At 37.2% G+C, this 15,517-nt stretch overlaps 1 protein-coding gene across 1 annotated transcript in view; it reads left to right on the top strand.

Annotated features, from left to right (window-relative positions):
- The window catches only part of LOC148942944 (uncharacterized), a 55,266-nt gene extending 42,039 nt beyond the window's left edge, over positions 1–13,227 (top strand). Inside the window, exon 3 of the mRNA XM_089102405.1 lies at positions 12,168–13,227. Within this exon, the coding sequence (XP_088958531.1) occupies positions 12,190–13,227 (1,038 nt within the window). The 5' untranslated portion in view covers positions 12,168–12,189. The remainder of the gene's footprint in view (positions 1–12,167) is intronic.
- Positions 13,228–15,517: the final 2,290 nt, after the last annotated feature.

Here is a 15,517-nt window from a genome sequence, read left to right as displayed (position 1 = left end):
TCTTAACTGTTATAGAGTAGGCAATGATAGCATGGTTTTCATTGCGTATACGATATTAAACTGTGGTATTTTGGGGTTTAGGGGGGGGGAAGGTACCTAGGTTAGGTTGCATGTTCAATATATGCAATGCTTTACCCTCCCTCCTAATGTGCAAATATATAGCCCAAATTTGTTTATAAACTATTATATATTCATCCTATTTTGCTTTATTTCATTAGCATTAACCAAACTTGACTTTTTAGAGAGGCCCGCATAATGGGATAGTACCAAACTTGATATATGACCTACTCAGAATTGCGGCTAGAGGGGTACATGTGGGCCGATTGAACAGAAGCCCTCTCCCCAAAGGGGCTAAGAATTGTAGCATGAGTGCCTTTTATGGTGCAGAATCGCACATCGGACAATCGAATCCGGACACGAGCGCTAACGCTTCGAACTATTTTTAATATTGGTCTTCGCGGCACTGTTTTGGATGATAGTAGCGACGAGTTTCGGAAGAAGGGTAATATTTTGTGTGTGGATAGTATTGACACTTTCCAAAAGTCTGGATCCATGGATACAATTGAGCTGAGCTGACAATCGGGAAATACTGTACGTAGTCGGGAGTGAGCGCTAAATTATTTGTCAAGCATTGTGGTTTAATTTGCTAAGAGGAATTGGGAAAAAATACACCATTTGTATTAGGGGCTATGGTAGTGAGGAGTATGTAAACAAGTTTTCCGCTCCTTTTATTTGCTCCTCTATATGAGTTTTATTAAATATTAAAAAAAGTGTTTTTTAAGAAACGGAGATTTACCCCAGGCTTGTGCATACATACACCTCAAAAATACCTACCTGATTTCTCCTACTTGGTTTTCCCTTCCTGAATAATATCCAATGCCAGATTACAAAATCAAGGTTTCCTATTAAATATCTGTAATCTTCTGTTAATGGATTTTCTTCCTGGTTCGTTTACCCCTACCCATAGTATATCCCTATATACGTAATTATTTTTAGATTTTTTTATAGTAGAAATTTTTACTTGTAAGTTAATAATACCAAATACTTTTTACAACGTTGCGTGGAACCAGTTATTTTTGAACACATGATTTTTAATTTTTTTTGCGTCTCCTATAGAATTTTTTTATTTCTATTTTATGCTTTTCTCATGAGGCTGAGACCGCACTAGAGAAAGGGCCCCCCGCCATATGTTTTCAATTGTGTCCTTTTCAGTTATATCATCTGATTAAAAAACCAACAACACATTTTTCATAAATGAACCACCCCCCCCCCCCATAGAAAATGAATATGGGTCTGTGTGAGCGTATTGGTATCTTGATGCAAAGTAAGGGGACTCGTGGGGAAATCAAAGGGTATAAGCAGGCCTCTCTTCTGAGGAGACTAAAATACCTATTAAGTGCTTTGTTTTGTAATATTCTAAATCATGTTTTGCTTTAAAAAAAAACTTGTTTCTTGATCCCCCCCCCTTGGGATAATTTCTTTGGTCACTTTTGATGTGGAATTAAAAAACAAGGGAACAGCAACGTTATCCTCCAAAATCTTCTGTGTATAAAATAAAATATAAAAAAGACCCTCTCCCACCCCTTCGGAATAATTTACACGTTCAATCTTGATGGGGAGTTTAAAAAAGGGGGGGAACTGTATTCGTCGTACCGCTGTATCTCTTCTTCTAAACAAAATGAAGGTTAAAGACAGGGTCCTACAGAGCCATTGATGGTGCAGGGGGCATCTAGTCGACGTTTCAGTTGCTGGCCCTTTTTTACACGGAGAGGTAGCAACCCTATTGTCAAACCTCGCGGCAGTGGGAATCGCACTCAGGGCCCGATATTGCCAAGTAGAGGATCAATCCACTGAACTACGACAAAGTTTCTAAACGAAATACAAAAAAAAAATTGAAAATGACGTCAGTTTTCTATTTATGGGAAGCGCAACTGCCGCAAAGAAAACTGGAAGTCTAAATTGGCAGCATCGTTCCTGAAAGGGTTTTGGCACTCTCTCGGGTTTAATGTTTTTTATTGCCATAATGTGTACTATTTCTAAATATTACATCATCTGGGATCGTTTGGATTGTCTATTGTTTGTCTTTTATGCGTTTTCAATGAGGAGTCCAATTGTTGCGGTGAACGTAAAACATGGATTTAACATATAGTTATCGCACCCTGAAACATTAATTTAAAAAGGTGATGGCTTCTTAAAGTTTTAAGTCTAAGTCTGAAGTTTGAAAATTTGAAGGCTTGACAGCATCCAAATAAATGGTCTACTGCACTCCTTAAAGGTTTTTGGCACTCTACTCTCCCAGATTTAACATTTTATTGCCATGTAGGATGTACTATTTATTATATTTATTTAAAAATATCTCCCGTTAAAAGTTTTTCAAAGAAAAGTAAATATTACAACCTAAAACGATCAGAAATAAAGTCACGTAGTTAAATAATAGTCAGAGTTAAAACGAACAGAAATTACTGTAAATAAATTATCTGTAACCTAAAGCGAACAGAAATGAAAATGATTTCATTTCATCACAATTTTACATCACAATTTCGCATTTTATCACAATGATTTCATCACAATTTTAATTGTGATGCATCACAATTCAAAGTGGGACTACCACACTCTTACCCCTCTAAAGGCTCGAGCGCATTTGGGCTTTACTAAAAACAAAATATATTTTAAACAGTTTTTCTCCAATATTAAGAATCAAAAGTTTGTCAAAGCTCCAGGAAATATTTCTTTTACATATCTTAAAGCGCAATATCTTTTTATGCACCTTTTAAAAATTTTAAATAATCGATTTGGTTTCATTATTGTGATATTCAGTGAATTTTTCTCAATACTTTCATTAGTAGCAGGCCAGTACCCATGGCTGTATCCAGAACTTTTATTTTGGGATGGGGGGGACAAAACTTAAAAAAAACGAATCAAAATCTGTTTCCATTTTACTAATCGGACAAAAATTGGGGGGGGGGGGGGAGGGGGTCCATACGGTACCCTTCTTCTAGAAGCAGCCTTGTCAGTACCCAAGGCATTAAAAAAAAAATATTTTAATCGCAGAAACAATCTTCGTGGGGCTGGGAAATTGTGGGGAAAAACACTTATCCGTATTAATTTATTGTTAATTCTAAATGTTTGAGTCACAAGAGCCTATCAAAGGGGAATGAATGACATGATGAACTTATTCAGCTTTGCAGTTATGATAGCGCAGACATCCGCCTGAAAAATGATCGTTAATAGTACATTGTCGCTGCCATGTGTGAAGATCGTATAAGATATATTTACGCTTCTGAAATAATTACCAAAAAACGTTTACTAAGCTGTTCTCAAAGGGAGGATCAGCAAGGAAATGCATATTAAAACACAATTTGGTCCTTCTGATCTACCTTGCCCTGTTGAGAACAGCTTAACAAATGTTTTTGACAACTATTTCAGAATTACGAAAATCCCAGATCGTGTCGGATACGACCTTTACGCATTACAGGAACGAAACTAAGATTTATCTTGCAATCCATTTTTTTGCAAAAATTATTTATTGAATGATAAGGTAAAGTGTATTTTAAAGCCAAAAATGGAGCCATGTACACACAAAAAGCACAAAAAGTATATACGTACATCAGCGATCATCATAAGACACTACATTTACTTAATAAACTAGCAATTTCTTTTAGTTAATATAAATCACAGTTTATAGAATTATCCAGTAAGTTTATCGCAGATCATTTCTGGTCTTCATTCTCGGTACGAACAAAAAGCTCCTCCCACTTCTTTCTGCATTAGCGGGTTAGTCTGTTTCCGTCAATCAATGAGAAATGGTTACAAAGTGCATTATTCCTAATAGCGGGTTTCCACTTGTTTCGTGTCCAAGAGAAATCTGACTTGTCTACCCGTGAAAATATCTAATGCCGTTTATGTTTCTATCTGCAAAAACGTTCTCTGGAGCACTCGCACCTTGGTCCGGGTTTTTATAATGGGTGAGATAGGGTATGATCATACTGCTAATTCTATAAACTGTGATATAAATGAACCATTGCAACTGAGCCACCGTGTAACTGAACCCCAAAAAACTGAACCACCGTGCAACTGAACCACTGTGAAACTGAACCACCGTACAGCTGAACCCCCATGCAACTGAACCACCCTGCAACTGAACCACCGTGCAACTGGACCCCAGTGCAACTGAACTCCCGTGTAACTGATCCCTCGTTAAATTGAGATCTTGTGCAATTCAACCCCCGTGCAACTCAACCCCATTTCACTAAACCCCTGTGTAACTGAACCCCCGTGCAACTGAATCCCCGTGAACTGAACCACCGTGCAACTAAACCACCGAGTAACTTAACCCTTGTATAACTGAACTCTCGTTCAACTCAACCACCGTACTTACAATGGGTAAACCATACGTTCGACTTTGTACATGTGTCAACCTTGTTGGAATTGTTTGCTTTTTAAAGTCACAATATACCTGACTATCAAGATGATTAATAAAAAACCTCTGTTTTGTTGTCACAAAAACAAAGAAAATCAGACGTTACAAACTCTTAAACGCAGATTTAGTTCTCCTTTTTATGTCTGTTAATGGGGTTTACCTTCGTCCTGTCACTGTCAACAGGTTCAGGCGTTTTCCCCCCCCCCTCCTCTTCTCTTCCAAGAAAAACCAACCCCTGGAAAATATCTCCTCGCGGAAAATATGGTTTTCCAAATTGGAATATTCTATTTTGGGTTCTGTTATTTTTTAGTTTAGCTGAGAAGTCCTAAGGAAGGTCGAAAAGAGGAATTTATGTGTAAGTCTTACCCCACCCCCTCCGTGCAAAAATGTTATTCTCGTGGAAAATCCTCCAGAAACACTCTCTCCCTGCTTCAGAAAACTCCCACACGAAAAATGTCCGTATGTTTCCCGATAACAAACACTATCTGTAAGCAATGGACCAAATACAAAACTTAAAAAGGTACTTAAACTTCTGTAATAGGCTTCTCTGATTGTTTTGTAGCTAGGGAGACAGGGAGATGCCTCAAAAGGTGCATTTTTATGCCAAAACATCTCAATTCTCATTGAGCCTTTGGATAAATACAGAATTAGCTTTAGGGGAGAGATGAGAGGAGGATGGAGGTAGAAATTTGTTATAATTCCCAGACAGTTCTAGTCTTTTTTTAAAGTCATAAGTGATTGGATACCAACCAACCGCAAGGGGTATTTTTCGGGAGGAGATTTTTTATGGGGAAGTATTTTCCAGGGGGAGGGGGTATTTTCCGTGAGGTGGTATTTCCCGGAGGTATTTTCCACAGGCGGTGTTTTTCCCGGGGGGAGGGGGCTGGTTGTCTCCAATCACTTTTTACTTTAAAAAAGGGCACTAAAACCTTCAATTTCCATTCGAACAATAAAAAGTGAATAATAAACGTGATTAACAAAAAACACCACAGTTCTATAAGGGTTGTAGGTTATTCAAAGCTAACAATTGTCAAAGCTTAAGGATTTTATAGAAGGGATGGTCGTACAAACTTTGGAGAAGGCTCATTCGATTGGAAATTGAAATTTCAAGTTCAATTTTGAAGAAACAAAGGTAATCAGAGGACATTCAGCCTCTCCCTCTTAACCGCCATTCTCCCCCCCCCCCAAATGCATCCGATCAAAATTTAAAAAAAATGTTTTTCTTTCAAAAGAGTCTAAAGGTCAAATAAACATGCCTCTGGGGTTAACGACCCCACCATCTACTCCTGGAGCAAGGGATGTAAGTTAAGCTAGTTACTCAATTTTAACAAAAAAGGTTTTTATGGAAAAGATTTTTGTATGAACTTGGGGGGGGGGGGGGGTTGTGCTCATTCAATTGGAAGTCGAAAGTTCCCGTGCATTTTTTAAGAGTTAAAAGTGATCAAAGGGCTTCCACCCCCACCCTCCCTTTTTTCCCCAAAAACATCCGATCGATAATTTTGTGATGACAATTTTATTTAAAACCTATCAAAGGTTAAATACCTATGCCTCCAGGGTTCACAACCCCTAGCCCCTGGTACAAGGGCTGTAAGTTATGCAAGTTGCCTATTGTTAACAAACAAGGTGTGTTTTTTTTATCAAACAGTTCGTGGTAACGAACTGTAAGTAAGGAGCGACCCGGCTCAATGGTAACCGAAACTCTAAAAAACGGAATTTTGATGTCAATAAATACATCAAAAGAATCAGATTTTAATTCTAATTTCAAATATAAAAGTTTCATCAAGTTTAGTCTTACCTATCAAAAGTTACGCGCCTGAGAAAATTTGGCTGATTTTCGAAAAAAGGGGGAAAGACCCCCTAAAAGTTATAGAACCTTAATGAAAATCATACCATCATATTCAGCGTATAAGAGAAACCTACTGTAGAGGTTTCAAGCTTTTATCTGCAAAAATTTGGAATTTTGCATTTTTTGCCGGAAGAAAGATCATGGATGCGTGTTTATTCGTTTTGTTTTTTTGTTTGTTTGTTTTTTATTTTCCCCAGGGGTGATCGTGTTGACCCGGTAGTCCTAGAATACCGTAGGAGGGCCCATTGGAATGGGAATTAAAATTTGTAGTGCTCTTTTTAAGTGACAAAAAAAATGGAGGGCAACTAGGCCCCCTCCCACGCTCATTTTTTTCCCAAAGTCACCCGATCAAAATTTTGAGATAACCATTTTGTTCTGCATGGTCGAAAATATTATAACTATGTCTTTTAGGATGACTTAATCCCTCGAAGCCCCCAGGAGGAAGGCTGAAAGTTATTAACTTTACCCAATGTTAACATTTAACATTGGTTATTAGGACCCGCCTCAATGGTAACTGAAACTCAAAAAAAGGGGATGTTGATACAAATGGATATATAAAAAGAATAAAATTTGAATTCTAATTTCAAGTATATAAGTTTCATTAGTTTTAGTCCAAAGTTAGATGTCTGAAAAAATTTGTCTTATTTTCGAAAAAAGGGGGAAGACCCCTAAAAGTTACAGAAACTGAATGAAAATAAAACCACTGTATTCAGCGCATCAGCGAACCTTACTGTAGAGGTTTCTAGCTATGATCTACAAAAATGTGGAATTTTGCATTTTTTGCCAGAAGAAAGATCACGGGTGCGTGTTTATTTGTTTTTTTTCCCCCAGGGGTGATCGTATCGACCCAGTGGTCCTAGAATATCGTGGGAGGGCTCATTGGAATGGAAATTGAAAGTTCTAGTGCCCTTTTTAAGTGACCAAAAAAAATGGAGGGCAACTAGGCCCCCTCCCACGCTCATTTTTTTCCCAAAGTCACCTGATCAAAATTTTGAGATAGCCATTTTTTCAGCATGTTCGAAAATATTATAAGTATGTCTTTTAGGATGACTTAATCCCCCAAAGTTCCCGGGAGGAGGGCTGAAAGTTATGAACTTTACCCAATGTTAACATGTAGTATTGGTTATTGGGAAGTATACAGTACAGACGTTTTCAGGGGAGATTTTTCCTGGTAGTGGGGGGGGGGTCGGGGGTTTTGTAGGAGGATCTTTCCATGAAGGAAGTTTTCATGGGGGAAGGGTCATTGCTATGAAGAGGACGCCGGACTTCCCAGCATTATTTAAAAAAAGATCAGAAATTAAATATAAAAAACAAGTTTTTCAACTGCAACAGCAGCAACATCAAAACTTTAAACGAACAGAAAATATTACATATAAGATTGGGTTCACCCCCTAGTCAATACCTCACTCTTTAAGCCAGAGATTTTTTTTAGTACTTTCATAAGAGCTACTTATTCTAATTAACGGCCTTTGTGATAGAGCAGTCATTTTTAAAGAATTTGAACAAATTCCAAACTTTCGCTTAAAGAGCAAGGTTTTGAGTAGGGGGCGAACCCCCTAATATACGTATTAAAAATATATGAATATAGAAGTTCGTTACGTAAGTTAATTCGTAAGTTACGTATATTTATTACTAATAAAAACGTTCGTAAATAAAACGAAACAAGTTTCGAGAAAGCCATTTAACCAAATAAAAGTAAATTAATATGACAATTTTGTTTTAATTATTCATGTACAACATCAAAACCAAGATCAAAACCTGCATTTATTCAAAAGCGTTCAAAAATTAAATAAAAAAACAAGTTTTTTTTAGCTGAAAGTAAGGAGCGACATTAAAACTTAAAACGAACAGAAATTATTCCGTATATGAAAGGGGCTGTCCCCGCCTCAACGCCTCGCTCTTTACGCTAAATTTTTAATCTCTCACAAATCTACTTTTTTTTAAAAATAGAAAAATTTTGCGTAACGCACGCGGTGTTGAGGAGGGGACAGCCCTTTTCATATACAGAATAATTTCTGTTCGTTTTAAGTTTTAACGTCGTTCCTTACTTTCAGTTAAAAAAAAACTTGTTTTTTTTATTTAATCAAGAAGAAAGGGTATGTTTGATCTTATAAATAAAAAAAACATGGGGCATTAAGGTCAAACCTTAGGGAAACGTCAAGAAGAATGTCATACAATCAAAAGACATTTTTTCCTTTATCGGTTGTGAAAAGGAAATACCAGCAATATCTACAATGGCTGATGGTATCAACCATCACATCGTTTGGAAAATGTTTAAGAGCATCAAACAGTTCGTGGTAACGAACTGTAAGTAAGGAGCGACCCGGCTCAATGGTAACCGAAACTCTAAAAAACGGAATTTTGATATCAATAGATATATCAAAAGAATCAGATTTTAATTCTGATTTCAAAATATAAGTTTCATCAAGTCTAATCTTACCCATCAAAAGTTACGCGCCTGAGAAAATTTGGCTGATTTTCGAAAAAAGGGGGAAAGACCCCCTAAAAGTTGTAGAACCTTAATGAAAATCACACCATCATATACAGCGTATCAGAGAACCCTACTGTAGAGGTTGCAAGCTCCTATCTACAACAATGTGGAATTTTGCATTTTTTGTCAGAAGAAAGATCACGGGTGCGTGTTTATTTGTTTTTTTTCCCCCAGGGGTGATCGTATCGACCCATTGGTCCTAGAATATCGTGGGAGGGCTCCTTGGAACGGAACTTAAAAGTTCTAGGGCCCTTTTTAAGTGACCAAAAAATGGAGGGCAAATGGGCCCCCTCCCACGCTCATTTTTTTTCCAAAGTCACCCGACCAAAATTTTGAGATAGCCATTTTGTTCAGCATGGTCGAAAATATGATAAAATATGACTTTTAGGATGACTTAATTCCCCAAAGTCCCTGGGGGGAGGGCTGAAAGTTATGAACTTTACTCAATGTTAACATATAGTATTGGTTATTGGGAAGTATACAGACGTTTTCAGGGGGAATTTTTTCTGGTAGGTGGGGGGAGGGGCGGGTCGGGGGCTATATGGGAGGATTTTTCCATGAAGGAAGTTTTTATGGAGGAAGGAACATTGCTATGAAGGGGCGCCGGATTTCCCAGCTTTATTAAAGAAAAAAATCAGAAATTAAATTAAAAAAAAAACAAGTTTTTCAACTGATCAACTGATTGTGATTAAGAAGTCATTTTTAAAGAATTTGAAAAAAAATCGAACTTTATCCTAAAGAGCAGGGTATTGACTAAGGGGAGAAGCCACTAATATACGTTTCAAAAACTTATGAATGTAGAAGCTCGTTACGAAAGTTAATTCGTAAGTTACGTATATTTATTACTAATAAAAACGTTCGTAAATAAAATTAAACAAGTTTCGAGAAAGCCATTTAACCAAATAAAAGTACAATTATTATGCAAATTTTGTTTTAATTATTCATGTACGGTGAGCCAAAATCAAAATCTGTATTAATTCAAAAACGTTCAAAAATTAAATAAAAAAAACAAGTTTTTTTAACTGAAAGTAAGGAACGACGTTAAAACTTAAAACTAAAATAAATTATTCCTTATATGAAGGGGGCTGTCCCCTCATCAACGCCTCGCTCTTTACGCTAAATTTTGAATTTCTAAAAACTCTATTTTTTTTAAACAATGAAAAACTTTAGCGTAAAGAGCGAGGCGTTGAGGAGGGGACAGCCCCCTTCATATACAGAATAATTTCTGTTCGTTTTAAGTTTTAACGTCGTTTCTTACTTTCAGTTAAAAAAATTTGTTTCTTTTTATATAATCTTCAACTAAATCAAGAGGTACTTTGTGCATCCAGTTTAACAAGACGACGTATCTGCAATGTGAACAGCTGAGGGTATAAACCTGAGGGTGTGAAGTTTAGACTTTCTGGGAATGTTTAAGGAAGGTTAAAAAAAAAGCCTGGAGTGCAACCAGTCCCCCTCCCATATCCTTTTTATCTGCAATCTCCTCAAAGACATCTGATCAAATTTCGTTATCTAGATTCACAAAGGTCAAATATTTTAAACACATATGTCTATTACTTAACGTCCAGAAAGGTCTAATTTATCTGAAAAAAAAGAGAAATAAATCAACTTTAATAGTTTGTGACGCTGGATCTTCTTTTTTTTCAAAAATAAAACAATGCTTCTTTATGAATGATATTGACAGGCGTTTGTATCATGACTTTAAGAAACAAACAATTCCAACAAGGTTGAACATGTAAAAATTCTAACTTGTGTTTTACAGAATGATATTGCCTCATATTCTTAGAACACTGAAAAACAGGGTTCAATAGTTCAATTGCACGATGGTTCAGTTGCACGATGGTTCAGTTACACGAGGGTTCAGTCGCAAGGTGGTTCAGTTGCAAGGTGGTTCAGTTGCAAGGTGGTTCAGTTGCACGGTGGTTCAGTTGCATGGGAGTTCAGTTAAATGGGGTTGTATTTGCACGGGGGTTTAGTTGCACAAGGGTTTAGTTAAATTTGGTTCAGTCGCACGGTGGTTCAGTAACACGGTGGTTCAGTTGTACGAGGGTTCAGTCGCAAGGTGGTTCAGTTGCAAGGTGGTTCAGTTGCAAGGTGGTTCAGTTGCACGGTGGTTCAGTTGCATGGGAGTTCAGTTAAATGGGGTTGAGTTACACGGGGGTTTAGTTGCACAAGGGTTTAGTTAAATTTGGTTCAGTCGCACGGTGGTTCAGTAACACGGTGGTTCAGTTACAGGGGTTCAGTTGCTTTTGGTTCAGTTATATTGTGGTTCGGTTATACGCACACCTTTCAAGATACCTGACTATTCTACAGATAAATGTGGCGATACACTATATGAGATAAGACATTTGGAAGTATCAACTCAGTGTTTTCGAATATAACTCCCCTTATCGTAGAGAGCCCCTGGCACCGGCTCAAGCAATGCACCAAATTATCCTCCCCGTCTTTGCAAAATGGGCAAGCATACCTGTTGTCTTTGCAGCTTCTTATTGGAAGAATATGGTGTCACTTCTTAGGGGACTCAGAGAAAAATAGAAAAATCAATTAATCACTCCTTATTCAGAAGAGAAGTTAAGGGTTTTGAATTATTGAGGGCACTACGTCCTCGGACTGTTCAAGGTCAGAAGCTTGCAAATAAGTAAAATATTGCTGTTATTATTAACTCACTAGAAGAGCAGGCCGTATGATCAAGTGAGGTAGCATAGGTGAAAATGAATATGGTAAATTTTGTTCTTATAGTTCTCTCTTTGAGTTTTTAGTATACTGTAGTCGTATGGTTTTAATGTATCAACGTAACACGACAATAATTCTGTCATTCGATAGCTGAGATTGCTTTATCCGTCTACCGAATCATATTTTAAAAATTGTCTCTGTTTTTTCTTAGAATTGAAAAATATGATAAAAATAGGTCAGATATGTGGTCAAGTAGGAAACTTGTCTTATTTTCTAACTTGGTTCAGGTTATTCTTTAAGGTCAAAGTCAAATTAATATCCTGATTATGACTCGGTGATGGGTAGGTGTGAAACTAACGTATCCCGAGATGAAAGAATCTTGTTCATTGGTGGAAGTTACAGCAGCAGGCTTGTCACAAGGTTGTTTATTTCACAGGGTACATAAACTTTAGGTGAAATTGAGTGTTTTATTTACTTATTTACGAAAACAAAACTGCAATAGACCAAAGCCCTGTTTTTTTTTTTTTTTTTTTTTTTTTTTTTTTTTTTTTTTTTTTTTATAGTAATAAATGCTTTAATTTAGTTGTACAATAATCTTTTATAAATTATCGGTAATTGCTTTGATAAACTGTCAAGTGAAAATCTGGCATTAGTTTATAAATTATATCAGTGGAATTTCTGGAAGAAAGTGCTCATGTTTTAAAGGTGTCTGGTATAATTTTTTCTTTACTTAATTTTAGATAAAAAGCAGATGGTGCCTCTATGGAGTCGAAAGGTCGTGGTAAACTGCCGATTTGCGGAGGCAGTTTCCAGAAAGAAACAAAACAGATACCAAAATATATATTGCGAGGCCAAAAAAGCCACAAAGAAGATGTTCCAGCTTTACAGCAAAGAAAGCTGCCGGAGCCCCCATCAAGAAGTGACAGCCTGCTCCACTCTAGTTGTGATTTTAGTGAAAAAACTAGTAAATCCGAAATAGGAGGAGCGTCTACGCGTGAAAAATTATCTGTGATTGCGGAGCGGGGTGCACTATTAAATAGTAATGTGCCTGAGCCAGTATACGCAACAGCAACTCGTGATAAGCATAAACACAGTGTAGGTTCAAGAAACGTGGACACCCTAAGCGCTCAAAATGTATCCTCATCAAGACGACCAGCAACGAAGGAGCAATCTTTGAAGCGTCAGGATATATACTCAAGAAATGTTTGTTCTGAAGCATCGGAATATGTAAGCAGTCAATTACCTAAGCCATTACAAAAGTTTCCTGTTAGCTTAAATGACAGAAGTGTAACCCCGCCCGAAAGTGGAATATTTTTGTCTGAATTAGGCTTAGGATCGAAATCTCAACTGCATCCTCATCATAGTCACACAATGAGTGGTGTATCTAGTGAACAAAAGAGTGATTCAGTGAAAAATTCGAAAGTTAGCAACTGGATGTCAAGTTGGCTATTATTTAGGCATAGGAGGAAATCTCCGAATGTAACTACTCCTGTGAAAGATGGGGGGAGGAATAATGTGGAGATCACTGATGCCCGTGAGGAAACTAGTCAAATACTTGGACCGCGGGCTAGATTTAATGAAAGAAAAGAAAGATCCAGAATCCAAAACCGTAATCGCTCTTGCCTTCCACAAAAGGAAATACTTACACAAACAGAAGGTAATGAACTACCATATTCTTTCAAGTTCTGTCCGTTCACTTTACTAGGGGCTAGAGATTCTTCGGGGGGTGGGGGGTCCACAGTCTTCTGTCAGTACTCACTCATACTGTCGCTGGTGCAAAATTTTCTTGAGAGATCGTGAATCTTGAAAGAGGAGCACGTCTACCTGGGATGTGCGCAGGGGGTATCACTCGGATCCCGGCCACCCGAAATCCTAAACTTTTTTGAATTTCTGGGCACTTGTCATTCAAATTAGTAAATAAAATCTTGGGTACTTGTGTTTTATACCGACTACACTCAAGAAGTGAAGTTAGGTTAATCTTAATGAAATATACCAAAATATGATGAGAATATAATACTTTAGTAACAAAACTATGAAAACTACGACAAAGAATTATGGAAGACAGGCCACTCAGAACGGATTATATTAAATACCTAACCTAACCAACCCTATATATTAAATATTTAACTAAAATATATCTGCATAGTAGTTGATCGCACTCAAACTAAGCTAATTATCTCCGAGTGCACACAGAGAAACCGGGTTTTCAACAGATCAAGAACAACAGTGTGGTCGCTATAATGCACAAGTAGCAACTAGTGTTTTATTCCCCCCCGCTCTTGATAAAAGATCCTGCTTTCGTCCCTGCTACCCCCATCGCCCCCTATATATGCCTTTGGTTCTCTCAGAATAAGAAATAGGAGATAATTCTCCAAAAAAGTAGCCAGAAAGAAATTGTAAAGTTTCAAAGATGTGTCGTATCTCTCGTGAAACAATTTTTATATAGTTATATATCGCACATTTATCTCAATGTGATATCTGACAAAAAAAAATGTACACAATAGAACAAATCATGTTGTAAACGTTGAAAGATGGAAGAGCGACTTACCATTGCTGGTATCATAGGTGCATAGAGGCACAGCAAAAATTTGAGGGCTTATCAGAAAAATGTCGGATACTAAAATAGCTATTCTTAAATTCATTGTTTCTGGATATTTGGCACATTTTAATGCGTACTATCAACTGATTTTTAATAGATGGCGTTCCTTGTATGACTTTTAGGGGTAAGCATTGCGTTGTATGATTTTCAAAGAGGAGTTCTATGGCGATAAAAATTACGCTCTCCCCATGAAAGTGAAGAATAGTGTTAAAATTTAAAAAGATTGTAAATTTGACTCTACATGAAGGGGGGCTACGACCCCTTAACCCTTTGATTGTTTTAGGGCTGAACTTTACTTAATTATAACAAGATAAGTTGCTCAACCTATTTTTTGCTATATGTTGGTATCCTCGCATATAAATAAAATTTTAAAATTATTATCAGCAAAAATTAAAAGCTATTTATTTCATACAAATCATATATACTTATGGGTACTTATGCATTAGAAGTAAACCACCACTATACACGAAAGAAGTCAAGTTTGGTTAATGCTAATGAAATAAAATAAAATAGGATGAATATGTAAAAATTTAGAAACAAATTTGGACTATTTATTTTCACCTTACGGGGGGGGGGGGGGGGTAAACATAGCATATATTAAATACGTAACCTAACCTAGGTACCTCCCTCCCCTAAACCCCGAAAACAATCGTTTAAATATTGTAAACTCAATGAGAAACCACGGCTTGCCATCATTTTATCTAGCAAATACCCGTTTGTGTGGTTTTGTGTCTGGTTTCCGTGTACAGTCTATAGCGCTGGTTTAGTTATAATGCATAGGTACCTACTTATGTTTTGTTTGTGAAATGTGCCGCCGTTTGGAAGTAGGCTTATGTCTCTGGAAACAGGGATGTTTTGAGTAAGGCATTTAGATAGTGGTCAAATCATTGCGTCTTTCACGTTGTTGTTCTAATGCAGTTTTAGCCGTATTGTTTTAGGTTTCTTTATTCACAAACAGAAAAAAATCTTAAAAAATACAAACGCTGCACTTATGAAAAAACCCGACTTTTGCTAGTGTGCAGCATAAAATACTAGCCAGGTTCATGAACTCTTATACAATAATTAGAAAAAGGAACAAAAAAGCCAGACTCTTTTAACAACATCATTTCCATAATGCATCCATACCACAACTCCCCTACATCCGTCCACCCTATTTCTCCCTAACACTTCCCCCATCATTCTCTCAATTATAGCACGCCCGAAAGGTTGCTCTTTCTCTCTGGGCACCACTGTACACCCTCCCTGGGCACCGGCTGGGCACACCTAAGCTTTTTTTCAGAGCTTTTACCTTAATCAAACATAATTTACGCATGCTAGGTAAACTTGACTTAAAGTTAACTATTCTAAATTTCTGAAAGGAATTTCTAGAGGAATGATTGGACCAGCATACCTGGAGACACCTGGGCACTGTGCACACCTGTACGCACATGGGAGAGAGCAACCCCTCGAGCAAGCCATCCAAATCCATATACAAAATAGTCTTCTTCTCGC

This window comes from Artemia sp. Qi Xiang Cuo, chromosome 16, assembly GCF_049724085.1.
Source record: "Artemia sp. Qi Xiang Cuo chromosome 16, ASM4972408v1, whole genome shotgun sequence".
NCBI classification, from domain to species: domain Eukaryota; kingdom Metazoa; phylum Arthropoda; class Branchiopoda; order Anostraca; family Artemiidae; genus Artemia; species Artemia sp. Qi Xiang Cuo.
This window is presented reverse-complemented; position numbering and strand designations above follow the sequence as displayed.